The sequence below is a fragment of the Rattus norvegicus genome, chromosome 13 (genome assembly GCF_021556685.1).
Source record: "Rattus norvegicus strain SHRSP/BbbUtx chromosome 13, alternate assembly SHRSP_T2T, whole genome shotgun sequence".
Taxonomy (NCBI): Eukaryota; Metazoa; Chordata; class Mammalia; order Rodentia; family Muridae; genus Rattus; species Rattus norvegicus.
The window spans coordinates 89,242,127-89,268,964 of NC_141546.1; the positions used below are offsets into that span (position 1 = coordinate 89,242,127).

Below are 26,838 nucleotides of genomic sequence, written 5' to 3' on the forward strand. Positions count from 1 at the left end.
AAAAATGACCTTAATATAGGGGACCAATTCTCTTTATGCATTAGCTGTTAGCAAAACCCAATAAAGTTTGGGAAAGGTGTATGTCATTCTTTAGATAAAAGGATCATAAAACTGTGTAGTATCGTGAAGGAATCATTGAACAATTTTTTCTGGGAAGGCAAAATAGATGAGAGAGAAGGTACATTTTAAAAAGAGAAAAGTAATATGAGTCTGTATAAAAAATTTACTTTCAGAAGAACTAAAATTACAGATATAACTTGATAACTCATGTGAGAAAGTTTTGAAAAGAAAACAGTTAATATTGGATATTTCCTTTAAATACTAAAATGTCTGTGTACCCTTCTTCAACCTTATACAAGTAGGATGATGACTTTTTATATTGAGGAATAGTTATTATAGATTAGACTGAGATGAAACCAAGAAATGCCTTTATTATTTTTTTTATTAACTTGAGTATTTCTTATATACATTTCAAGTGTTATTCCCTTTCCTGGTATCCGGGCAAACATCCCCCTCCCCCCTCCCCTTCCTTATGGGTGTTCCCCTCCCAACCCTCCCCCCATTGCCGCCTTCCCCCCACCAGTCTAGTTCACTGGGGGTTCAGTCTTAGCAGGACCCAGGGCTTCCCCTTCCACTGGTGCTCTTACTAGGATATTCATTACTACCTATGAGGTCAGAGTCCAGGGTCAGTCCATGTATAGTCTTTAGGTAGTGGCTTAGTCCCTGGAAGCTCTGGTTGCTTGGCATTGTTGTACATATGGGGTCTCGAGCCCCTTCAAGCTCTTCCAGTTCTTTCTCTGATTCCTTCAACGGGGGTCCTATTCTCAATTCAGTGGTTTGCTGCTGGCATTCGCCTCTGTATTTGCTGTATTCTGGCTGTGTCTCTCAGGAGCGATCTACATCCGGCTCCTGTTGGTCTGCACTTCTTTGCTTCATCTATCTTGTCTAATTGGGTGGCTGTATATGTATGGGCCACATGTGGGGCAGGCTCTGAATGGGTGTTCCTTCAGTCTCTGTTTTAATCTTTGCCTCTCTCTTCCCTGCCAAAGTTCCTTCTTTTTAGGAATGGTTTGGATATAAGTAGACATACATTTATGTAACCAAGGGGATCAAATCGGAGGCTACCTTAGATAAAAATAATCACCCTTAAAAACAGTATTAACTCTGATCTAACCTTTAAAAACTATTTCTTTTAAATATTTATTTTATTTTTCATCTAGATGTATTAATTTTATTTTATCAATGTGGATATTCTGCCTGCATACATGTTTGTGTACCACATGAATGCAAAGTGCTCATGGGTGTCAGAGGAAAGTATCAGATGCCCTAGAGCTGGTGTTACAGGGGGCTGTTAACCACCATGTGGGTGCTGTGAATTGAACTCAGGTCCTCTGAAAGGACAGCCTGTGTACTTCACTGCTGAGCCATTTCACCAGTCCCCAAATGATTTTTTTTACATAATTGAATTTGAGGATTCCTTTCAGATATTTCGAATAGCCTATCTACACCTTTAAATAGAACAGATACAGAAAAGGAGTTAAGCTTGGCAAGCCTTCATACTACTCTGTGTAAGCAGTCAGTAGCAACTGCTAGTCATGAGGTAAAGTTGAATAAGCGATATGATTATTTATTAATGTCAAAGGTTATGTATTCACAACATCACTCATATGTCCAACTGTCCCTCTTGTTTCTGCATACTGACTTGTTTTGTATTTTCATGGAAACTGAGGAACAATGTGTTAGGACTTGGACATTACAGACAAACACCTGGATCTCATTTTAGCATTCCTGTAAAGACATTCGTTATGTTGGGTTCTCTTGGCCTAAATGATGACTTCTGTACCTGCTCCTCAGTATAAGAGTCAGGCTTCCTAGCCCAGTGAGGTGCCTTTTGTTCTGCAATTTTGATGTCTTTCATCAGTAGCTTTTCTTAATGCAGCTCCACCAAATGATGGCTTGTGGTCCAGTGTCCTTGTTAGGTAGGAACTGTAGCCATGGGGTTTGATGAGAAGGTCGGGTGAGTCAATCTCTGGAGAAACTGTCAAAGTCTCAATGAGGATGGAGTGGAAGGAGTCTCTGAGCCAGCTTTCAGATAGATATCGCTGCGCATGAGCAAACTGTATTCATGTCATAACAGAGCCACAAAGCCTAGAAGGTGCTTTTAAGGTAGAAGCCAAACAAAATGCAGCATCTTTTCTCGAACATTCTACTGAACGAGACAACTTAGCTTCATCTGTGATATTACAGATACATAAAGCATGCATCAGTCTTTATAAAAAACATGGGAAAAAAAACCAAACCCTATGATTTCAGCTTATAAAGTTCAAACATGTAAGCAATCAATGAACTCTTACTAGAATAATTGCTAGAAGGCACAGAGAAATATAAGCAACAGAGTACTCTGTTGCCTAAGGTAAACAGGTCATTAGGGATCACTCTAGGCTCTTTCAAAGTATTGGTTATGTTTCATTTCTTAAGTGGTAAATTGAAATATATGAGTACTCATTTAATTATTCTTTACATTTTATGTGTTATATGTGTTCCTTTATGTGTAGGATAGGGTTAATAATCTTATTTGAGAAGAAAGAAAACTGGGCAAGCATCCAGAAACATGTTTGATTTAGAATTGAAACTGAGTAATCTGGGCTCCCCTAATTTAAAATGTGTGATTGTTCAGCCTTGTCTGTTCTTTATGAAGAAATTGCATAACTTGACGAATTCAAAAGTAAACATAACTAAGAAACATAAGAGATTTAATTAAAAGAACAAACTATGTTACAGAAAAATATAATACTCTTCTTGGGGGTAAAAACGATTAATATGACAGAGAAGCAATTTTCTGTTGAACAATTCAAGCGTGTATTATTTACAAGGCAATAGCATGTATAAAATTAACTACCAGTGTCAGAAAGCTGTTGAGGTCTTACGGAAACATAATCCATTATTTTTAGTTATTGCTTGTACTATTTCATAGGAAAACTAAGGAAAAGCAAAACCACACGCCACTTTAATGGATGTAATTTAATATAGGAAAGTTAACACATAGTGAAAGGTCAAAACAATACAAGAATAGAGCACAGTCATGCAGGAAGCAGCCATCATCCCTAGAACTCAGGAAAGCAAGAGAAGTTGAAGTTAGTGCAGAACAGACATCTTCAGAGAGAGCATTCCCTGAGGCTAGACATAGGCCTCAGAGAAACGATAATTCTGCTGCATATTCTGCCTTAAGGACTTGGGAGAGCAGATCCTCTGGAGATGAGGCTGGAGGCAATAGGAAAATGTCAGCAGCACATACATGTGACTGAGGAACTGAGAACAGAGTTTGAGACAATGACTGTCATGACATTTTGGGGAGACATGGTGATGCTGGTTTGAGTGTGTGGAAACACACTAGATACAGGACCCACCTGCTGATTGTAGAAACTGGGAGGCCAGCCTTCAGCTCTCTCTCTCTCTCTCTTTATTCCTCTGTCCGGCCTTTTCCCATTTCACTGTGGAAACCTTTCACTAAGATGTTTGGTAGAGAGGAAAAGTATTTTGATGAGTCTAACACCATTGTCCAAGGGCCAGATGTAGAAAGGCAGTTTCGAAGCAAAAAACAAACAAAACAGCAACCAAACCAAACCAAACCAAATAATATTCATTTAGTTGTTTATGTCCATTATTCTAATATGATCCTATCTGTCTTATGGCTCTCAAGTTCAGATCAAGTGGAGCGAATCTGTAACTTTTGGAGAGAGGTCAGTCACATAATACCCTGATAACCTTTTTTGAAGGTATTTGCTAAGTTGTTTAGAGTCTCTGTCTCTGTCTCTGTCTCTGTCTCTCTCTCTCTCTGTGTGTGTGTAGGGTGGGGTGGGGGGTGGCTGGCTGACTTGGCTGGCTGGCTGCATGTAGTCATGGGCTGTCTTGCGTATGGAAAACTTGCAGAAGTTGAATTTCTCCTTCTACTATGTCTGGTTGCGATACTGAACTTAGGTCATTGGACTTGGTGGCAAGCATCTTGACCCACTGACCCAGCCCAGCAGCCCCTCAACCCTTCCTCAATGCTGACAGACTTTCCTTTATGTTGTCTTGAAAGTCATCCGTATAGCCTGTCCAGTGTGGTTGTCTCTAGAATAGAGAAGGAAACAATCTGAGCAGAAATTATGGGAGCTGCTCATCAGTGTCCAGGGTGGTAGAAAGGGGTCTGCAGTTCGTCACTCTCAACTGGTTTGGTTCTGATAATAGATGACTAGTTGCCAATGTTTTGGTCCTGTGCTTCTTTGGCTTTGCCTGGTCTTTTACTGAGTGTGTTCTCAGGGTCACATAACTTCAAACATGCAAAGACAGGAACCTAGGTTCAACCCCCAGAACCCATACTAATACCAGAACTGCTGGAGTTTGCGTATAATCCCAGCAGTGGGGAGGCAGAGATGGGTGGCTTCCTGAGGCTCCTCTTCTAGCCAGCCTAACCTAACTGGTGAGTCACAAGTCTAGGGGAGATATTTGGTCTCTTAAAACATGATGTATGGTTCTCAGGAACACCTAGGGCTTCCCTGTGGCTTCCAAATATGCATACATATGTGCACATGCTCATACATGTACATGTATACATATATTTTACGAATACACACATCAAGAAATCTTATGGATATCTGTAATTGGGTATGACTTGTGTTTATTTCACAACTTACCAAGAACACCTACAGTACTTCTGCTGTGTTCCAAAATGTTGGAAGTTCATACAAGTTCATATCACATGTAATCAGTAAGAATAACAGAATCACAGCACATATTAAGGCCATGCAAAAAGCGCAGTACATCTTACCCATGTTACCTTGTACTGGGCAAGTTACAGGCAAAACAGTTGCTCTTTCCAGGTTGCAGATGAGTAAGGAGGAAGTCACAAGACTCAGGAATGTTTCCCAGTATCCGAGTAGGAAGAAATGAATGGTAGTTACATTGCAGAGTCTCTCCCTGACTGCTGTAGCATGATGCCTTCATTGGCTTTTATACGAAGGCCTTCCATGTATCCATCAGAGTTAACATTAAAAAAATGCCTATAGATGCTAGCTATAAATCCATAAATGATATCCAATCATTGGTCATAGAATTACATTCTTAACCAGGCATGAATAGATTAGAAATCAATACCAAAGCCCTAGTAAAATGTTTTGAACTCATGAAATAGTTTCCAAGTTTGTTACAATAAGTAGTAATTTCTGGAATGGTCAAAAGCCTTTGAACTTTCGTCACATTAAAAGCCATAGGCCCCCTATCAATTCCTGGTTTTTGTTGTTTCTTTCTGTATCTTCTACTCCCTACAGGTAAATGATTATGTGGCACGTTCTCCAGCTTTTCAAAAGCACTGTGAATTTCAGACAAGTTGGCGTTTCTTATGTCTTCCCCGTTCAGTACAAGTACATCCCCTGTCCCATTCTACTCCATATTTCTTTCTATAATGCTCCTCTATCTTCTGAACTTGAGAAATTCCACCTTGTTGACAAGAGTTCTGAGCACCAACCATTTGCTTTAAATGGATCTTTTGTTGATTCCCTGCTCATGGTCCAAGCTAGAGAATATCTTTCTTTGGAACTGGTCTATCTTACATTTTGATGTATAAAATAAACAAACTATTTCTGTATATCTAAAAAAAATAATCATGTAAGACTTTTGCTCCTTGGGGAAAAGATGCTTTATTATGAAATAGTTGCAACACTAATTTTATGCCACAATTGAACCCACTAGTGAGACAGCATTCCTAGCCCACAGTCACTGTGGTTTCTACTTCATTGTGTGGGGGCACTTTTCCAGGCTCCTTGATGTAGATGAGTGTCTCCTGTGGTAGGTATATGTTCCTATTTCATCATCAGTGTTCATCATGGCTGGGTAATAGTAAGAACAGAAAGGGAGGAGTTCCACTCCAATGATGCTTATTGAACTGGTAAGGTCTTTGAGACAGTCATAAGCACAATGGATTACACTATTTAAGGCTTCAACAAATAAAGCTAGGCACCTGGCCTGTAGTCTTAGAAGCCAAGATAGCCTGTCATGGCAGCACATGCCGGTTGCACCTGGCAGGCACAGGCAGGCAGATCTCTGTGAGTTTGAGGTCAGCCTAGTCTATAATCCCAAGTTCCGGGTCAACAGGGCCTTACAGTAAGGAAGGAAGGAAGGAAGGAAGGAAGGAAGGAAGGAAGGAAGGAAGGAAATGATAATTATGATATCATCATACTATTAGTGTAAGGTCATATTCAAAGATTGTCACAAGCATAGGGAAACTATAATAAGCAGATTAGTTTGTAGTAATAGTGCTTTTATTATTCTAGTGTGAAGTACACTGTCATCTTGGATCATGAGATGACAACTTTCTGTACCCAGTTTTGAGAATTAAGTACTTGCACTCATTTGGAAGAATGGAGCCTATAAAAATCTTTCAGGGCTTTATGGAAGCTTTCTTATCAAAAGTTTTATATATATATATATATATATGAACAAATATATATATATGAACAAATATATATATATATATATATATATATATATATATATTTGTTCTTATCCTGGTAAAAAAAAAGTAGTATGCATTTCACTGCCCATAGTGTGTGTGTGTGTGTGTGTGTGTGTGTGTGTGTGTGTGTGTGTGTGTATGTCAGGAAAAACTGTAATGATATATAGACAAGGCTTTTCTGTAGAGAGGGGAGCAATTTAGTTCTGAAAATAGAGACTTTTTCATCTAATCAATATGTTTGTATTCTTCTGTGTATATTGTAGATGCTAATGTAACTTTCCCAAAGCTCACAGTAAAATGGTAAGTTTAGGCTGTAATTAACACTGATTGAACTTGGAGGCAAGTAAATTATGGCTGGACTACTCAAGCTCCCTCAAACAGTAAGCAAACTTCTCATGGTGTAGGTCTGCTTCGGAGAGAGCTGTGTAATGTGATGGTTGGTCTGTGGTGATAAAGACGCGCTCTCCCACTTCACAACATGCTGTGTTGTACACGAAACTGATGTGTTGAATTCGATTTTATATTGGACTATCTGAGGCTTTTGTTGCTCCTTCCCTTTGGCTGTATTTTTCTTTGTTGGGAAGCCTAATGCATACTTCCCAGTATCAGTCCTTTACTATCACACACAATCTCTTTGGCTTGGCCAAGTCTTTAAATTAGAAAGTTAACACGATAGGAATGGCTCAGTCATGCCAACAGCCTCCTGACAAATTTTTTTTCTTTAAATTTGGATATGACTCTAATTAAGTTTTCCAAGAACTCTTATCTTTGTCCTGATTTTAATAATGCTTCTAAATGACCCTTCAAGTTTATTATATTGCAGCATTTTGAGTTTTTAAAAAATTTGCATAGTCACATACCAATTTTCCAAATGATAAGTGCTGGCCAGAATGGTATGTTGGGAAATAGGCATAGTGCAGCTAAGAGTAGAGCAGGAGCCAATGTTTGAAAGAAACATCTCAATGCCTTAACTGCACTGAGTGTTAACTGCATTAAATGTACTCTTGTCTGTGCTGAACGCTAGAATGTATGAGAACTGTACATATAAATAGAATTTTAAATTCTAAACCATGATGTGTTTTACTGGCAGATCCTTCCTTTTTGATAAACTATGTACAAATAATAGAATACATTTTATCTCACAATGAAGAACTATGAGAGCTAGAATGTGGGCTTTGGGACACTTTGTGGTGTTGTTCCTTCTACCAGTGGAGGATGTCCAGACTAAAGAAATTCACGCTCATGGGTATGGTTGACAGCACCGTCCTTTGTATGAAATTCTATTTCCTCTATACCTCAAGCACTATGCACACGGATGAGTGAGACTCTCTGGACTTAAGTATAATCAGAGACAAAGATACACAAATAATTAAATGGAAGGCGTGATAATCATTAACTGCCATCTTTTTCTCAGACTGCCTGACAGACAGCTCAGTGCCTAGGTCTGCAGGTTCAGGTTTTAGTTAGGATTCAGGTAACTTAATGGAGCAGCTGAGCATTTCCATAGCTAATAGTCAGCTTAGACGTGAACAATCATCTATTTCATCCAAACCTTCCTTTCTAATCCTGTCATGATATGCTCTAAAGAGCAGGGGGATGTGAAACTGAGGGAAAGATTGACCTTTCTTCCTTTCAAGTGACAAGTGAGCCCTGAACTAAATATGTTTGGGTTGATACAAATTCCAACAAATTGACATAAGGACCAAGAGTATGTCAGATAGATATAGACTTTGGAGAAATTTGAGTAAGTATGGCATTTTACAGAGGGACAAGATGTTCACTCTAACCAGCAGATAGGTAATACTATTCATTCCACATTTATGCATAATAAGTACAGAGCACAGTAAGTAAATGGGGAATTGTAGGTGCAAGTAGAAAATAAACCTACCTTTGGAGATTAGAATCCTGCTAGCCATTAAAGATCTGAGATGCGTGCAACACTGTCCTTTCTTTTTAAATTGCTCAAGTTTTCTCTGAACACTATTTAAAAGCAGCCTCCAGGCATATTCCACTGAGGGCTGACTGTAGAAAGATATCTGCTTAATATCTCTATGTCAATTTTAACAGATAGAGCATCTTGAGGATAGCAGCACTCCTGGCAGAGGTGTGAGACGACTCCACCAGAAACTCCAAGACACTGGGCAAACATTTTTCATGTGCTTTCTAGGTCTCAAACTGGGCTTAATTCTCATTGTGTACCAGGAATTCCATGACTTAAAATCAGAGATAGATTAAGGAGAAAAGAGCATAATTTTATTTATCCTATTCTAAGTATATGCTTCATAAAAATAAGTTTAGATTACCTATAAAATCAAATAAAAATTTTTAAATATAAAAACACTTAGATAAATTATTATAATACTCAATTTTGTGTGTGTGTATGTATACAACATGTATGTGATGTATATGTGCATGATGCATGTTTTCATGTGTGAGTGTGGGTCCACATTCGTGGCATGCTTGTGGAGGTCAGAGAATACTATGGAGTTTGACTTCCTGCCTTGCTGGAAGCAGGGCCATTTTGTTATTCACTGTTATGTAAGGCAGGCAGCTGTGGCATGAGTCTTGTGGATCAACTGTCTCTGGCTCCCACTTCACCATCGGAACACCAGGTTCACAGGTAATTGCTGTCATACTATGCTTTGCATGGGTCCTACCTCATGTCATCATGCATGTATGGCAAGGTCTTGACACACTGAGCTATCTCCCTAGCCCACAATTTTCATGTTCTTATTTATTGAATGTTCTAGTCTGTAAACATTGCTGAGCGAAAGCCTTAGAAGACTTTACCACAATCAGCCCGTTATCTGGCCCTGCTTCCATGACAGTGAAGTCTTCCCCGGAGACAACTGACCTATTAGATGAATGCCCATTGTCCCTATTATCAGGACGCTGTTGTGACATGAAATATCTCTAGATGATATAGAACTCCGTGAATGAAGCCGTGGCTATCCCATTTTCTAATGATATTTTGTTTTGTTCTTAGGACAGGGTCTTATGTATATAGCTGGCATTGGGGTTGTTATATAGCTGAGGATGACTCCTGATGTTCTGTATCTACCTCCCAAATGGGACTGCAGACTACCGAGCCTGGTCTACTTCCTGTTTCTTTGGGGGGGAGGGGGGGATTGTGACTCACAGTCTCTCAGATAAGGAAAAAGCCAATAATTGTTCTTCCATGCTTCCCTCAACAACTAGACACTCATCTGATAAGCTTTTGCTCTTCTCATGAATATGGAAGATAATGTTAAAGACTCAATGATTTCTGAATGAACAGCTCCATATGTGCAGAGGTGGTCATGGCTGTTACATAGCCTTCCTGGGCCCAGGAAGGTAGTGGTCAAGCAAGGTTTGAGATGATGAGAAGAGCTTGTTTAACAGCTCAAAGCTGCTTAACACCTTTTTAGTATTTCTTCCTTTGATGAACTAGAAATAATTGACTGAAGTATTATGAGGGGCACTAATAAATTGGGCCTTATTTTCTATAAGCAGCATCATACATTGCCTTCCTATTGAGGATCTACTTTGACATTGTTTTAGAAAATTCTTGGAAGTATGATATGATCAAGTATATGCTTAGCACCATCTGCACATATTTTTTTAAAAAGACATAAAGCTCAATCTGGTGGCATTGATATATTAGGTCAGCTACTTTGGAGACTAAAGGATCTTAAGTTTATGACCTGCATGGGGTACAGACATGAGCAACTTAGTGAGACCTCCTCGCAAAACAGTGATATAGTTTGGCTAGAATAAATTGTACAAGACCCCAAGTTCAATCTTCAGTACAATAGAACAAATAAAGAAACAAACAAAAATGTTTCTGGCTTCATGGAGCTGTTATCAATGATGCAGATGACTGCAGTTTCTCTTGCCAAGTAGGTTCTGACAATGAAACTCCGACACATATTTTACATACACACACACACACACACACACACACACACACACACACACACACACACATACACACTGAGAGAGAGACAGAGAGATAGAGACAAAGACAGAGACAGGGAGACAGAGCCAGAGAGAGAGAGAGACAGAGACAGACAGACAGACAGACAGACAGACAGACAGACAGACAGAGAATAGCCTAAGAGTGTAAAATGGCCAGTTCTTCAGGGACTAGCACAGATCTGGCCAGTTTTTATATTAAAGAATGCAATTTTCATCTTTAGCTCTCCTCCTTACTGAGTTACAGTATTCCTTTCCATAGGCATGTCTTCAGAAGTTCTCATGGAGATGCTTCTCAACTCCAGAAGGATCTGTACTTTGGAATTTATGATGCCACAAAATGAAAGGGGGTTGGGTTGACGACAAACTTCATTGTCAGCTCAGGTCTTCATTTATGAGTCTGTTGTTTATCTTTCTGTGGACGGCCATGTTTAACTTTAATTTCCTGAGCTGACCTAGGTGGTAGTAATATCTTCTCTCTTGACTTATTTTAAGGATTTGATTAAATTTTCAATTAAAATGACCTCAAATGCTCTAGAAATTCTGGCTGCTCTGCTAAGGACACCACCACCTCTCTGTTTCCTTTTTGAGAAGTTTTTACTGTAATTAGAGATAAACTTGTATAAGAAGTGAGTTAATAGTTTTAATGGTAAAAATGCTTAGCTATCGCTGTACTGCCTACAGGACATTATTATAACGTCACACAGCCCCAAACAGGTTTGACCTCAGAACTGCACTCTCATATAGGGTCTGGTGTCCTTACCAGAAACCGAGGTCCTGATATCTAGGTCACTTGTCCCACAGATCAGTTTACAAGTGGTTGGACTAGGTATGTACGTTCTTGGGAATGTATTTTTGTGGGTCATTGAAAGGGTGTATAATATATATCATAAATGGAGATGATTCCAATCTGGCTACACAACACATGTCAATGAATGTGGTTGATGTGGTTTTTTCGACATTGGCTCATATGTTTTCTAAAAGCGACTATAATATTCCCTTGACACTGTGGTGCTTTAAAAATGGTCTCGTTCTCTCCATTTCAGCCTGTGAGGTGGAAGCAGGTAAAGTGTACCAGGTGTCCTCTGAAGAGCACAAGCAGCCTTTCAAGGAAAACATGGAGCAGTTCATCAGTCAAGGTAAGCTGCAGAGACGTCTCCCTCCTCCTTAGGCAGATTTGTAGCAGCCGTCTGTTTCAATGGGAACTTAAACAAAAGTATTTTGGCATTGCTGAAAAAACAATAAACCCCCAAATATTCAAACAAACACTTGGGTTAATCACGTCACAGGCATGAAAGGCTAACGATTTGCTAACTATGCTATTTTGTAACTAGCCTTCATTGTGATTGGATGATGTTTTGTGAAGAGCACACCCATGCAGGGTCCAGCATGGCTGAGTAAAGGGTGGTGTGATACAGTTCCTGCCCTTGGAGCACTGCCAGGCCTTTGATGCCTGCATGTGTGCTGATGGTTGCTCTTGCCCTGAAGCTGATCTGTCGTCTCTTCTATTTTATTTTCAATCTCTTTTTGTGGGGAATATACTTCTCCCATTACTCAGAGGTAATCACTCCATAATTAATAAAACAGATGCAGTTCTTGGGAGAGATGGTGGTGGTCATGAGGCTGTGGAGGATGAGGAACAGACCTCCTGCTTGGCCCTAAGAGCCATGGAAAAGGATCTCAACAACATAATCACAGAGGTCATAAAAGCCTACAGTCTTTTGTAGAAATACTTTCATAGCAAGACTTGGCCTTGATTTCGGAATGATTAGGAGATACATGTACCCTCTGGTCCAATGACTGGTACACAGTTAGCCAGGGTGAACTTGGGGACATTAAAGATAGAAAGTTAAAATGGTCTCAAGAAGAAAAGGCATGGATAGGAAGGGAAGAAGAAATCTATAGAAAACAAGCAAATAATTGAGTTGAGTTATCTTATAGGAGGAAGGCTTAAATATGATCCAGAAACAAAAAATACTAGAAGGCATGCAAGGAGTCCATGGAATTGCTAGGATAAACAAAGAATAGAGAATGAAAAAATGATTATAAGCAGATAAACTGTTAATACTTGATTTTCCTAACTACTTCCAGGATTGGCATTGGCCAGACCCAGAGAGATATCAAAGAGAGCTAGCTGCTTTACTTAATACGTTTTAAAACTTCGTAATAAATTATTTTAACCTTAGTAGTCTGCCAACTTTCTGTTCTTACATGAAAATAGTTTCTAAAGAATACTCACTGTTGTACCAGGAAACTGCAAGAGCTGTGCTCAGCTCCCTGTGAGGAACAAGCTGTGTAAAAACTGTAAGGGACTGTGCTTTTGTTTTCTGTTTAGTTTCTGTTTTAAGGAAGCAGGCGTTGGGACCAATGATTCATAAAATTTATGTAAATTTAAGGATTTGTAATAAATAATTAACAATGGTCAAAGCCTTAACCATTGAGCATTAGAAAATAAAGGATTGGGGTCAGGCTCTGTGATCTGGAGGGGACCAAAGAGTGAGAAGGGAGAAGGAAGAAAGGAGAAGAAAGAAGGATGATGAGAATCCTTGCACAAAGAGGGAGCCCTTGACCTGACAACTTGCATCCACTACTGACTTCAAGTCGTCTTTAAATCAGCGCTGCTCCCATTCCTGCCTTTCTCAGGGCCCTCCTCATGCTGAGACTGGATCTTGGCACACCATTACTTTAAATAGCTTGTGTTATAAAGGCATAAGAGTTTGTGCTTTTATTTTTAAAATTGGGTATTTTATGAGGTGTGTTTTTCTTTATAATTGATTTCTGTTCCTGTTGCCTATTTTTTTTCTTTTCTTACAGTGATACAGATTGAACGGGGTCCTTGCATACGTGGTAGACAAATGCTCTACCACTGCGCTACATCTCCAACCCGTTCCCTTACGTTTCAACTCTGTTTATGACCTCAGTACAATGTGGTATTTATTTGCTTTGTCAAAACATTGTCCCCAAAGAATAAAGTCCAGCAGTGTCTTTTAAATCTTCAGGACACCATCTGCTATTTTGGGATGAATTAATACCTCTAGATATTTAATACTTTTATTTTATAGTGCATAAATATTATATCACTGATACTTTCTACATTCTGAAGACATAAACATAGATGGAAAAATTCAGAGTATACTAAAAAAACTGGTCTTTTTTGTTGTTGTTTTCTTCCTTTCTTTTTCTTTTTTTTCTCTCTCACTGTTTGAAGTCATTGAAACTTAGAATTCTATCAAAGCATTTACTACTCAAAACATTTCAGCACTGGAATGTAACTTCTCTTCTGAAGATCAGATTTATATCATGCCATGCTCTGGGAAAGATTTTGTTCTTTGAGGAATTCTCCTAGAGGCGAACGTGGCATGAGACTAAGGCCAAATAGCACTCAGAAGACTGGGTCTGTCTTCTCTGTAGTTGACGATGGCTTTCATAGCTCATTCAAGTGTCACTGGCAATGACTTACAAAGAATGAGCCATGGCTCCATTCTAATCGACATGAGCACAGCTTCCTCTCAATGGAAAAATACTGCTTTAAAGATCATCGTGTAGACTGAAAGAGAACACTGTTGAGATTTCTGAATCAGAGTGACTATCACTCTCAGATTCAGTTCTCCATGAACAAAGGTAGAAAGCTCATTCATCCCTAAACAAGTATTCTTCCTTCAAAATAATCGTCTTGTGGTTACGGATCATAGACCTCTCGGGTCTCATTCTACTAGTAATGAGAAAGCTGAGGCCTGGCTTTCCCACCTTGGAGAATTTTAAGATTAAGAAAGTGTCATTTAATAAGATGATACATGCCTAAAAGATTACACAGCTGGAGGGGTCCAGTCATCATTTGTGGTTTATTCAGAAGTAGGAAGGTCTTAATTCAGGGACTTGTTTAAGGCAAAGGCAGGCCATTTGACAATGTGAGCAGGAGCACAGTGTATGTGATTCATTGCACATAGTCTATTAAGTGTTATAAATTAAACCTACCTGCTTGCTTTTCTATACTTGTATCACATGATACATGATTTATTACATAATATTGTTAATTTATATGTTATAGACTAAAACTAAGGTTGTGCTTTATGTGTTTTTTTTATTTGAAAAAAAGAACATGAATTGAAAAAAATTCAAGCTACTGGAAATTTAGGAATTAGGTTTCCAAAGCACAGAGAAACACTATAGTTTCCATTGCCAATAATCTGTGATTCCAGGAATAGACAGAGGCCAATAGTTTTTTTTTTTTAGTAGTTTACCCATAGGGAAGACACAATTTCCCAGCCTTGCTAAACAGAGTAAAATGTTTTTATATTTTAATTACAATTTAAGTAGTGGTTTCAACTTTATTCATAATGAAGTTATTAGAAGTTGTACATTTCTGGGTTAAATAAAAGCAGTTTTATAATGATAATAAAATATTCAGACTTTGGCAAGCATCACCATTGTCATTAGGTTGAATAGGATGTACCTTGTGTGTGTGAGTGTGTGTGTGTGTGTGTGTGTGTGTGAGTGTGTGTGTGTGTTGTTCAGTGGTTAAGTACAAGTTAGGCATGTTTAAGGCTCTGAGCTCAATTCCTAGCACCCCAAAATTCAGTGTGTCTGGCATTCTTTTGGCTATTTATTGCAGTAATGAAAGTGAAAGGCGGATATCTTAGTGAATCTTACACTTCACATTGTCATAAAGACAAAAGATAGCATAGACGGCAATGATAATGCTTTGGTACAACTTGTGTTGATCAACTGTGTCAAAATGTGAAAAATAATGACCATCTTCATGCATTTGGGCTCCTGGACCTGGTTTTAGTGATGAGCATGATGAAGGTCAAGAAATATTTCTCTTAAGATGATTTTTTATAAGGCAGTATTTGGGGGCTCTTTAGGTATCGAGGCAAAAGTCTAAAGTCAAACTTATAACTATAGAAAATTCTACCTTTATAGCACATGTCAAATCTTTGCTTATAACCTGACTTTTATCAATAATAATATAACTTTGTCATTTCTACCCTGGCCAAAATTAACCACAGGAGAATATTCATATTTTATGTATCCAGAATCTGTTTAAATGTGCCCAATTCTCTAATGTAAAAATCTCTTGAGCAGTTCAAAAAGCAGACCGTGTCTAATGCTGGCCAAACGTTTTATTGCATTAGCTCCAGAGTCTAACAGAAACATCTCTTATCCTCCTAATCCAGCCATTGTGTGGTCTGGGGATCACATTCTAGCAATCTTTGTGGATTTCATCTCATCCCAGAACCCACTTATTCTTCCAAGTTTTCCTTCCCTGCCTTCTTACTTCCACTCAAGCCAGGATTTCATGGTCTCCATTTCAACATCTCTGTTTCGGGAATGTCTCTCAAGTCTACCTTAAAATAGGCAGCAGAGAAACTGTTGTCTGCTTCCTTTGAGGCACCAGCTTTTGTCAGGGTGCTAGCTCCCCTCTGACAAAAAACCCTGAATGTAGATTCACTCGAATGTTGTTCTCCTCTGCCCCAGCTTTGGATCAATTACAGTACTTACTGTCTGCTACTGTGTTGTGTGTTCCTTCCTCAATAGCACAAGTGCCACTGAGAGAGCGTCTTTGCTCAACTGACTTCTCCCTACCTCCCAGAATATGGCTCCAGCCCAGTCACATGTCTTGATCACCATTTCAGAGACGAACAGTCTTCCTCAAGCCTACTTCTTGGGCTTTTGTCTGATTTTTCTATAGTGGTGAGTGGGAATGTGAGATCGTCCTTACAAGGTATCTAATGACCCCTTAAATTTATGGCCAATAAGCATTGGACCTAGTTTCTACAAATCAATATTGTAAGGTTTCCTTGCAAATTTAGGTTTCTAGATTTTTAAAACTGTTTACCTCATCTCCTCTTAAGCATACACACTCTTCCTTTCTAGAATTCTAGTGATAAGCCACATTTATTTGCCACTTATGATACATCACTGTGCAAAGAGTTTTCCCACACTTAACGAGGGCTACACTCGCAGACACTTGGAACTCTTGCTCTGCTTTTGTTCCACTACAATAAGTACAATAAGAAGGAAACCCTGCCCCTCTCCCTGCCAGATCCTTCCGTGCAAGGTGAGATCAGACAATCCTCTATGGATCAAGGAATCTCATCTTACAGAACAGAATATCGTGAGAAGGGCCCCAAAGATACACCAATGTAGACAATAACTCTTTTTAGTGATGGTGACACTTTTTTATTAGAGGAGTGGTAGGTGGATGTGAGAGAATTGAAGATAAAAAAGGAGAAGACATGGACAAAAGTGAAATGGATAGGGGTAGGACTCCGAAGCAAATCAGGGGTTTCATCATAAGCAAGGGAGCAGTGATAATGCTAATGACAAGTCTGTATCATCAGCAATGATCAGGCTGAGAATGCTCCAGGGATCAAACTTGGTTAATCCACACAGCTCTCACTAAGTAACTTGGATTATATCCTAATGTCTCATAGCATTGTGGCAAAAGCTTAAATGGAGGCAGATTGGTCCGAGGAGGAGGAGGAAGAGGAGGAGGAGGAGGAGGAGGAGGAGGAGGAGGAGGAGGAGGAAGACAAGGAGAAGGAGAAGGAGGAGAAGGAGGAGAAGGAGGAAGAGGAGAAGGAGGAGAAGGAGGAGGAAGAGAAGAAGGAGGAGGAGGAAGAGGAAGAGTAGGAGGAAGAGGAGGTTCCTTTTAAGACTGACATGACACATGATCAGGGAAATGAGGAGCTGAGTGCTGATGAAGTGATGGTTAGGGAACAGAATAGATTTGTCTGGTTATCATAGGGAGAGAAGCACATGGAAACATGCTAGACTGGTGCCAAGACTTCTTATCTGAGTGACTGAGTATCATTGATCAATGACAAATTGAGGACAAAGGAACTGTGAAAGCCCCTTATCCAAATTATTTATGACCAGAAATGTTGCAGATTTTTCTATTTTTTTTAAGAGTTGGAAATATTGTTGTTTATTCTACTTTCATATTGTGAAATAATCAAAAAAGTTGACTTTTTTCCTGAGCAATGGTATCAGTTCTTGAATGTTTGGGCTTTTACATCTTTGGGAAAGTGTTCTTCAATGAGTATAGGAAGAAACGGGAGTGGGACGTGAACATCAATAAATAACCAACTGTGCATGCGCAGTGGACAGGTGGGTGTGTGTTGGATTAAGCTAAGTTCTACAAATGAAAATTTAGATTGCCGAGTGGATGTGGTCACCCAGGACAAGAATGGAATAGGCATGAATGACTCTGAGAGAAAGTATCATGTGGAGAATGGGCAGAGGAAGAGAAACTCCGATAGGTGTTAGTTTTCAGGTAGGAAAGAAAAATAGGAGGCTATTATTGTAGTGGAAGCCTGAGTTGGGATGAATTTTCGGGTGTAAATGATGAGGTTTTTCTTCTATGTGCAATGATATTTATGGCATCTCGGACTGTAAATATGAACTTCTAGCAAGGGCAGTGGAGGCACCATATTTTTCAGATTCACATTAGCAGAAATGAAATTTGTCAGCTTTAGCATGTAAAACACATGAAGAAGCAGAAGGGAATTGCTTTCAACAATTTCAAATAGTATCGTGGAACAACCATAACGATGCGTTAATCGTCCGACTCAACCCTGTAATCAGAGTTAGGATAACTTCGGTTATTTGAATTTTATCTCATATATCATGGGTGTGTTTTATGCACATGTGATTAGAAAAATTAATTCTTAATACCTAGATAACTGGTCAGAATTTACTTGTTAACTTTTGTAAAGCTTTCTTTGGTGATTTTTGTGGGGGAAGGGTTATAACATAAAACTGGAAGACAGTAGAATTTGCTGGGCAGTCCTAAAGTTTCTCATTATTTTCTCAGAACTGAACACCCTCCTCTTCCTCTTCCTCTTCCTCTTCCTCCTCCTCCCCCTCCCCCTTCCCCCTTCCCCCTCCCCCTTCCCCCTTCCCCCCCTCCTCCTCCACACTACCCAACCCTCTTTGATTGCTGAATCTAGGCTGTAGGTTAGACAAACTGTGCACAAAAACCTGTACCATTGCACAGCTAGGGCAGACCTAGTATGTATTAGCTTGGCTGCAAGTCTGTGTGTCTGTATGTGTGTGTGTGTGGTGTGTGCTTGTTGGGTGTGTGGGGTGTGTGTGTGGGGGGTGTGGGGGTGTGTATGTGGGATATGTGTGTGTGGTATGTGTATGTTGGGTGCGTGGAATATGTGTGTGTGGGGGGGGTGTGTATGTGGGGTGTGTGGGGCATGTGTGGGGGTGGCGTGTGTGTGTATGTGTGGGATGTGGGGCTGTGTGTGTGTTGTGTGTGTTTGTGTGGTGTGGTGTGTATGTGGGGTATGAGTGTGTATGTGGTGTGTGTGTGTGTGTGTGTGTGTGTGTGTGTGTGTGTAAGTAAAGTCTGCTATATGTTGTTTCCACCCCTGGGAATCAAATCAGAGCCTACTTTCCTCACGTTGGCCTTCCCTGCTTTTACTCATATTTTGATTCACGTGTACTTTAAATTTTAATTAAAAAGAATGTATGGTTCTCCCAATGCTACTTGATGAAGTCGGGCCTCTACTGTCCTTTCTCAAATTGAAAACAGCAAATGGGATTTTTCACAGACCCCACTGCCCATATCTTCCAGTGTTTTCACAGACACTTCTCCCCTTAACCTAAGCATAGCGAATTGAGGCTGAACAATCCTTGTGAGTTGAATCAAGATGAAAACGCATAAATCTGCAATCACATGCTTATAATTAGAAGGGTGTTGAAACCACAAGTCTTAAATATACAATCCCCGGTATTGGTAATACTATACATGAGAATGAAGAGATGCTGAAAGCAAGATTATTAGTTGTGCCAGATCCTGGGCAGTCCCCCAGCTCTGAGGCTTTTCTATCAGAAATGGTACTGTCTACCACATAAACTGGGCTCCTCAGTGAGGAGGAGGGGCTATGGGGTTACTTTCCTTCCTTTTTTCCCCCCTTTAAACATAAAGTGGGAATTCTTTTCAGTAATAAAAAAGAAATGGATGTTTAAAATAGTCTATTATTGACCATTTGAAAGAAAGAAGCATACTGTCTTTTAGTCTATTGGATTTTAATTAATCTGGTAAAAATAGCTAAGCGTCAGACCTTAATATTGTTTCTTTTGTGGTAAATACTTTGTTTTAGCTTCCTTAGAGTAGTCTGAGCCGATGTGGTGCTGTTTATTTCATAACCTGAAGATGAAGACCCAGACATCTTCAGAAGACTGAGATAACACAATGTGTAGGTGGTAGGCACACTGAAGCCACGCCCTTGTGAAGGAGATGGGAGCTATATCATTTTAGTTTAAAAGTTGTAATACTAACGAGGGATCCAGAGAGAGGCTGGACAAAGCCACTGTCCACTGTCCGAGGTTAGGCGTGTTACTCTTAGAAGCTCACCATTAGCAGAACTAAAAGGAGGGAAAACGTTTTAATGTAAATGCATGCAGATAGACAGCCATTTCACACAATGTATTGACACATGATCATTCTACTGTAGACCTCATGTGCCTGGCTGATAATTCTTGACACAAAAAGAAAGACGAATTGGGAGCAGCCCTTATGAAAAGCATAGCTCATCCCCACTACTCACTGAGGGTTAGACTTCCAACAGCCTCAGCCATTTCTCCTGCGACTGTGGATGAGAAAGAATCAGAGTGTAGGAAGCCTGAAGGCTTGGTTCCATCTGGGCCTCTTACAAGTGCCTCCTGCCTCTTTCTAACTATTTGGCTCTCCCGACCAACATACCATGTCGCAGGTCTCACATCTCGACAGTGTGTCCCAAGATGGACCTTCAGTATCTAGTACAGTTTGTAGAGCCAGTAGAGACCTCTTTCCTAGCTGGAAAGATAGCTCTATTTCTAGGGCCAGCCCCTCAGCCCTCCTGCCCTACCCATTTTTCATAGTATTATGTGATTGATGTGTCCTCTGCTTTACTTCACAGGAAATAAGTGTTGCAACTATTTAAATAAGCATGTATCCAGTGTAAAACTCAGATATGTCATGGAATGCAAATCTATTGTCATCCTTTATTCACACTGGTACTGAAATGTACTTACACTTTCAAATCTTTGCCAATACATGGTTCTTAGCTTCAGTTTTTAAGTCCTGATCTGTCTTATAAAATGCTGTTCTAGTCATGTCCAGGTTGTTCATTGTCTCCCTGATGGTATGCGCATATATATATTCCTATTGACATGCCTGTCATTTTACTACCATGCTATTGGGAAATATTTATGTAATTAGGGTATTAAAAACCCTGTCAGTTGTGTTCTTGCAAACACTTCTTTTCCTATCACATTTGTGTTGATTATTCATAAATGAAATTGTTAGATTATCTCTTATGACATTTAGTTACCTGTTCCTTGATAATGCCTTTGCCTTTAAAAATGTTCTGGTTGGAGGCCTGGAAGATGGCTCAGCATGGAGAAAACCTGGTGGGCCTGCATAAGAACTAGAGTTTGAATCTTCAGGACCTAAAAAATCATGGTGTGAGTGTGTAATCCTAATACAGAGAGGCAGTAGAGACAGGAAGCTCCCTGGAGCTCATTGGCCACCTAACCTAGCCATCTGCAAAATTCTAGGTTCAGTGAGAGACCCAATCTCAAAAACTAAGGCGATCATGAAGTTATTTAGGATGTCGCCAGAGGTAATCCTGTGGTTTTCATACAGGAAAATGTACCTACACAGAAATGCATATAACATGTACTCACATACACACACACACACATACATGCATACACATATACACACATACACATATATACACACATACACACACACATACCCACACCATACATACCAGAGAGAGACAGAGAGAAAGATAGACAGAGCCTTGTAGGATGATGTCATACAGGTGAAGGCAGGTACAAGATAGAACAAGGCCTGTCACTGGACAAGAAGGAAGGATGGGCGGGAGAAAAGTTTTAGAGAGAGGAGGAGACTAGAGTGAGGGAAGAGAAGTAGCAGAGAGAACATGGAGGCCGATGTTAAGATTCCTCTCTACACATTTACAGGTTGTTATGAATGTTCTTAAGGGATGGATGTGTACAGGGCTTTGTATGAGTAGGTGGGCAATTATATCTTATCAATAGGATCAGAGGTTATTGTGTGTTCTTTCATGTGGTGAATTCAGTTCAAGAGAGTATGTGCGGCTGGAGACACTAAGCTGCCACGGAATTGGGATATACATTTCTGGCATGGTGGCAACCTACCTTAGGAACTAAATGGGTAGAGAGACTGCTGCCAGGCTCAGAGAGAAGCTATCAGAAGTGTGATAAGGAATAGAGCAAAGCAGGTGAGAGGCTTTACTGACTGAGATGAAGATATCTCCCAGATATCTTGGGGTACTACGGTGCTGGAACAAGTGTGGGGTAAAAGACAGCATTTTTTTAAAAATAATTTTACAGCAAAAGAGCCTCATGTATTTGTGAAGATATATGCTTTTATTTTGATAGTTTTGCTTTCATGTTTAATCTGTCAATTCATCTAAATTTATTTTCACATTTCTTCTGTGATAGAAATCTGATTTTTGTGCTCTATGATATTAGTTGTTTGCTACTTAGTGATAGGCATGCCACCCTTTCTCTGTGAATAATGCAGTTTCATTTATTCCATGCAGCTGTTCGCACACCTTTCCTAGGCAATTTACTTCTGTCTTTTTTTCCTCAATCAAAGCTTGTGACCACTGTGTTTACTGGAGCCTCTGAGGTATCGTGAAATGAGAAAGGCTTAGCATGCATATCCATCTTAGTGACTTAGCTTTCTGTGAAATTAGGGAAGCACAAAATCAATTTCTCTATTAGGATCTAAACACAGTTGCATAAATATCCACATAGATCATTCTGAGGAGAACCAACATCTCTACGGTATCTATGCTTTCCTCCTATGAGTGCATTGAGGAGTGTATGTCTTTAGGACTCTGTTCACGTCTGTCTAAAAGCTCTTAGCATCTTGTCAAGGTCTTTACTTTTTCGTAGATGTAGTCCTAGAGACATTATCTGGGGCTGTGTCTTGTGAGTTGTGTTTACTATATTTGAAGGTAGATTGTATCCAAATAACTATTCTGCTCCCACTACTTATTATAGACTGCGTACTTAGTAACCTTTCCTAGTAATACACCTATAGGGGATTTTTTTTTGAAAGGTTTCCAGCATCAGTGTTGCTGAAAATAATGACAGTTTATTTTCTACCATCTTCTTTCATTCTCTTCCATTTATTTTTCTCAAAACTCTCATAGCTGCTATTATGTACAGTCTAATATAGATATAACTAGAAAAGATATCATTTGCAAAAGGCTATGATTAGAATTCTCAATCATGAGAATTCTTGATTGAGTTATTTCCAAACTCTTTACTCTACCCTGAAGATTTTGTTTTTATTTAATGTTTCCATTCTGATGCTTCAATGATTATACTCTCTTTCTTTACTTGCGTGAGTACGTGTGTGTGTGTGTGTGTGTGTGTGTGTGTGTGTGTGTGTATGCATGCGCATGCGCACATGTGTTCAAGTACATGCTTGTATGAAAATATAGGTATATTTGAGACCAGAAGCCATTGCAATGTGTCTTCCTTAAAAGCCCTTTTGTTTATTTTTGTTATAAAACTAGAAGTGACCCATCTAGGCTAAATCTGTGAATCTCCACCAGCACCCACATGCTGAGATATACACAGCACTCCAGATTCTTCCTGTGTGAGTTCTGAGGATCCGCCCTCAGTTCCCCATACTTGTGGAGCAATCACTTTGGAAGTACTTCATCCCCCTGCCCCATTGTGTCTATACCTGCTATTATACAACTTTGGTGTTTACACTTCTTTAGTTATGTGACCTATCTTATAGTGTTTGAATTTGTTCACAGTTGAACAATTACTGCAGTCAAACAGATCAGTACATCCATTTCATAGTTACCCTTGTTGTGTATGTATGGCTTCCGATCTAGAATTCACTCTTTGAGCAGGTTTCCTCTGCATCATGTGATATTTCTCACACTCTGCATAGCGTATGTGAGTTATCTGAGCTTCATCTTCTTTCCTAACTTGAAGTTCGTACCACTTGCCTTCCATTTCCCCATACCACTTGCCCTCCCTCGTTTTCTGTCTCAGTATATTTGAGGGCTTGAAGGAATTGGCTTGGCTATTTTTAGATTCCACATGTTTGTGACATCATACAATATTTTTCTTTCTGTTAACACAATTCTTTGACAAAGTCTGATGTTGCTATTTTTGCTTTCCTTTAAGCAATAAAAATCTGCAGACTCTTAGCGTTAATCTGACCTATTTATATGCCATTCTTTTGCAGGGTTTTCGCCTTATTGTATGCTTGTTGTGATTCCTAAAATAGAGAATTATCACTGTTTGAAGTATTCAGTTTTTGGTCTCAATTTGAAAGTCCTGCTTCTTTTGCTCACCATTTCTTCATCTGACATCTAAATTCTCATGTTATTTTTCTCTTGTCAGATGTCTACCCTTTAAAGGCCACTCTGTGGTGAATCCAGGGCTATAAACTGCTCTTATCTGTGTAACACGTTTTTGATATCACAGTCACTTTTTGAAGTATAGATGTACTAATCATGAAACATTGGGTCCAAGGTCAATAATTCCTTTCAGTAGCCTAGAAGCCCTGATCCTCTCTTCCCTATTGAATTGTCAGCAACTTGGGTTCAGTTTTTGTTTCTTTGTTTTTAGTCTGAATTTGCTCTAGGGCACTTTTCATGTTTTCTATTTCTCTTTATGTTTGCTTTGGATAATCATCAGGAGGCTCTACCAACCAAGACTTATTTTTAAAATAAGTTCTTTCCTTGCACGTTAGTACAGGACTTCGTGTGCCCAGTGCAATGTGAGGGTTCACCTCTGTGTTGCACAACAGGATTCCCCTTCCATTCAGAGCTGCTGTGGGGGCAACACTTATCCTCAATGTCTCATTCATGGGGTGATCCTTTGTAGTTTCTTGGATACCTTAGAGGGTTCTGGCCTGTTCATCTTTTTATTTTTCCTGGTTGTCCATGCAAGGAAAAGTTGTAAGAGTCAGTGTTCGCCCTGGGAAACGTTGCCCTCCACCTCTTTGGAACCCTGCTCCTCTTTGTTTCAATGGCCTCAGAGAATTTTCCTTGTTTTCTATGAGATTCAGCCATGCATTCATTTTCATTTTATTTTATTCTCTCTTGCGTGTGTGTGTGTGTGTGTGTGTGTGTGTGTGTGTGTGTAAAACCCTGCATATATTGTATCTAGCAAGTCCATAATGTTGTTGAAAATAGACATCTACCTTGTTTCTTCTGTACTATTCGACTGTATTTAAAGTAATTCTTATCAGTGTGTACTTCTAGCTGACTTTCTTTCATTGCAAAGAGGCTTCTAAAGGTATTTGCTAATTTCTGTGCTGACCAGCCATTTTCTTTCTCTGTAACTGTATCTATTTCTCCGCATGTATGCTTTGTTGTATGTAGTGCATGTTTTAAGTGTTGAACTGCTAGATCCACAGAGCCTCATTCATGGTGCCAGTTTCCCCTTACACTGCCTCACCCCGTTCTCTTCCCTAGTTTTCCTAACCCCTGAGTCTACTCTACTTAAGCCTTAAGGCATCAACTTTCCCAGCCCAAAGTAATCTCTTGCCTTTAAGATACCAGCCATGGAACATGGGTCCCTTTCCTTGTTACAAGCTACTGGCATTATGTTATTGTCTGAGCATAGATGGCCTTCCTCTAACCTGTAGTCATCTGTGAAATGTTAGTCATACTTACTGATCTGTGTGAATGTTCATGTTAATGTATCCAAAATTTATGTTTAGAATGCCACCCATGCATCCTCCATGAGACATAATTAATATATAAATAACAGAATGATTTTATGATTAAGTCTACTCAAGGCTGGGTCTGCCATGAATTTCTGAACAAATTTCCTCATTGTTCTCATAGCAGAAAACTAGATACTTTCAATTATTTTACTGTTGACTTTTTATATTTATATATTCAAGCCTATGTGCATGCAGCACATACCTGCAGGCAGCAGAAGCCTGAAAGGCTAGAAGAGGGCATTGGATTCCCTAAAACTGGAGTTATAGGCATGCAAGTGTGAACCACCATATGGGTACCCTAAACTGAACTCAGGTCTCCTATAAGAGCAGTAAACACTCTTATCTGTTGAGCCATCTTTCTCACCCTAATTATTTTCAATTCTTCTCCTTCTTTTTCCACCTACCTCTTCTGCATCATGGCATAAGCTTCTCAACTGGAGAAGTGCCGTTAACCCTCTCTTCCCAGCAGTTCAATTCATTCTCCTCCCAGGAAAATAACCGTACAAGGCAGTATTGCTTTGATCTTTTACATTCTTTCTTTTGTTACCATTATATTGTGTCATCAACCTCTCAGCTCCTGAGAGAAGGGAAGGGAGCTGGAATCACTACTTACTATCACTCACACCCACCTTTCCCTTCAGTTTTGTTTCATTTTTTTTCCTCTTGGAAATAACAGATCTCGCTTTGTGTGTTTTGAATCTCTGACGATGGATGCGTGCATAATTAGAATTGGTTTGTCTTCCTGTAAAATTGCCTCTTCAAGGCAGTGTTTGCTCCTGCCCCCTTTTTGTAACAGAATTTCTCCTTCTCAAGTCTAAGTCATCTAAGTTTAATTGAGCCATGTCAGCTTTATTGTGATTAGTGTTTGTACAAGGCCATTTTTATCCTTTGACTTTCAATCTAATCTAAGTACATGTCTGTATTTTAAGTAGCTTTCCACTAGACAGCACAGAGCTGAAAGTTTTCAGTCTAACAATCCCCTGCCCCGCCCCTGCATTTTTAGTTGGAATATTTAGATCATCTGTTAGTTAAAAATATGATTGCATTTCATTTATCATCTTTATATCTATGTGTGTTTATCTCATGTAATGTTTTCTGACTTTTTTATAGACTATGGTATTTCCTATTTCCGTATTAGCTAATTCACTATATATCTTTGACTTATATTTTCAGGATTGTTCTCATATCTTCACCATTTCTTCACTGATACAAAAATCAGACAATGACAATCCTCTATTTCTCCTGTAATTATTGCTACTGTTGTGTACTTTGGTTGTATACATATTATAACAAAATACTATCTTACTTCTAATTTTCAGTCAGGTATTAAGAGAAAGCATATTTAGTATTCATGCTCAGATCTTTTCCTTGGTTTATATAGATGTAAGGTTTTTTTTTCTTTAACACTTTTCAGAGTGTGGATTTCCAGGTGCAAAATTATTGTCACATTAGACTGCTTGTAAAAACCTGTGTAGATTCTATTTTTGAGCAGTTGTGCTAGGCAGATTTCTCTTTATGTGACAAAAGGCCTGAAGTGACCCATTGGAACAGAGGACTGCTTTATTTTGATTAATGGCTTCTGAGGTTTCATTCCAAGGTCATGTTGGCCCTGTTGTTTTGGGAGTTTTTGGCA

The 26,838-nt window shown here is 39.3% G+C and overlaps 1 protein-coding gene across 1 annotated transcript in view; it reads left to right on the forward strand.

Moving 5' to 3' along the window:
- The window catches only part of Fmn2 (formin 2), a 311,596-nt gene that overhangs the window by 196,073 nt on the left and 88,685 nt on the right, over positions 1-26,838 (forward strand). The window contains 1 exon segment of the mRNA NM_001427798.1: positions 11,494-11,586. Coding sequence (NP_001414727.1) covers positions 11,494-11,586 — 93 coding nt within the window.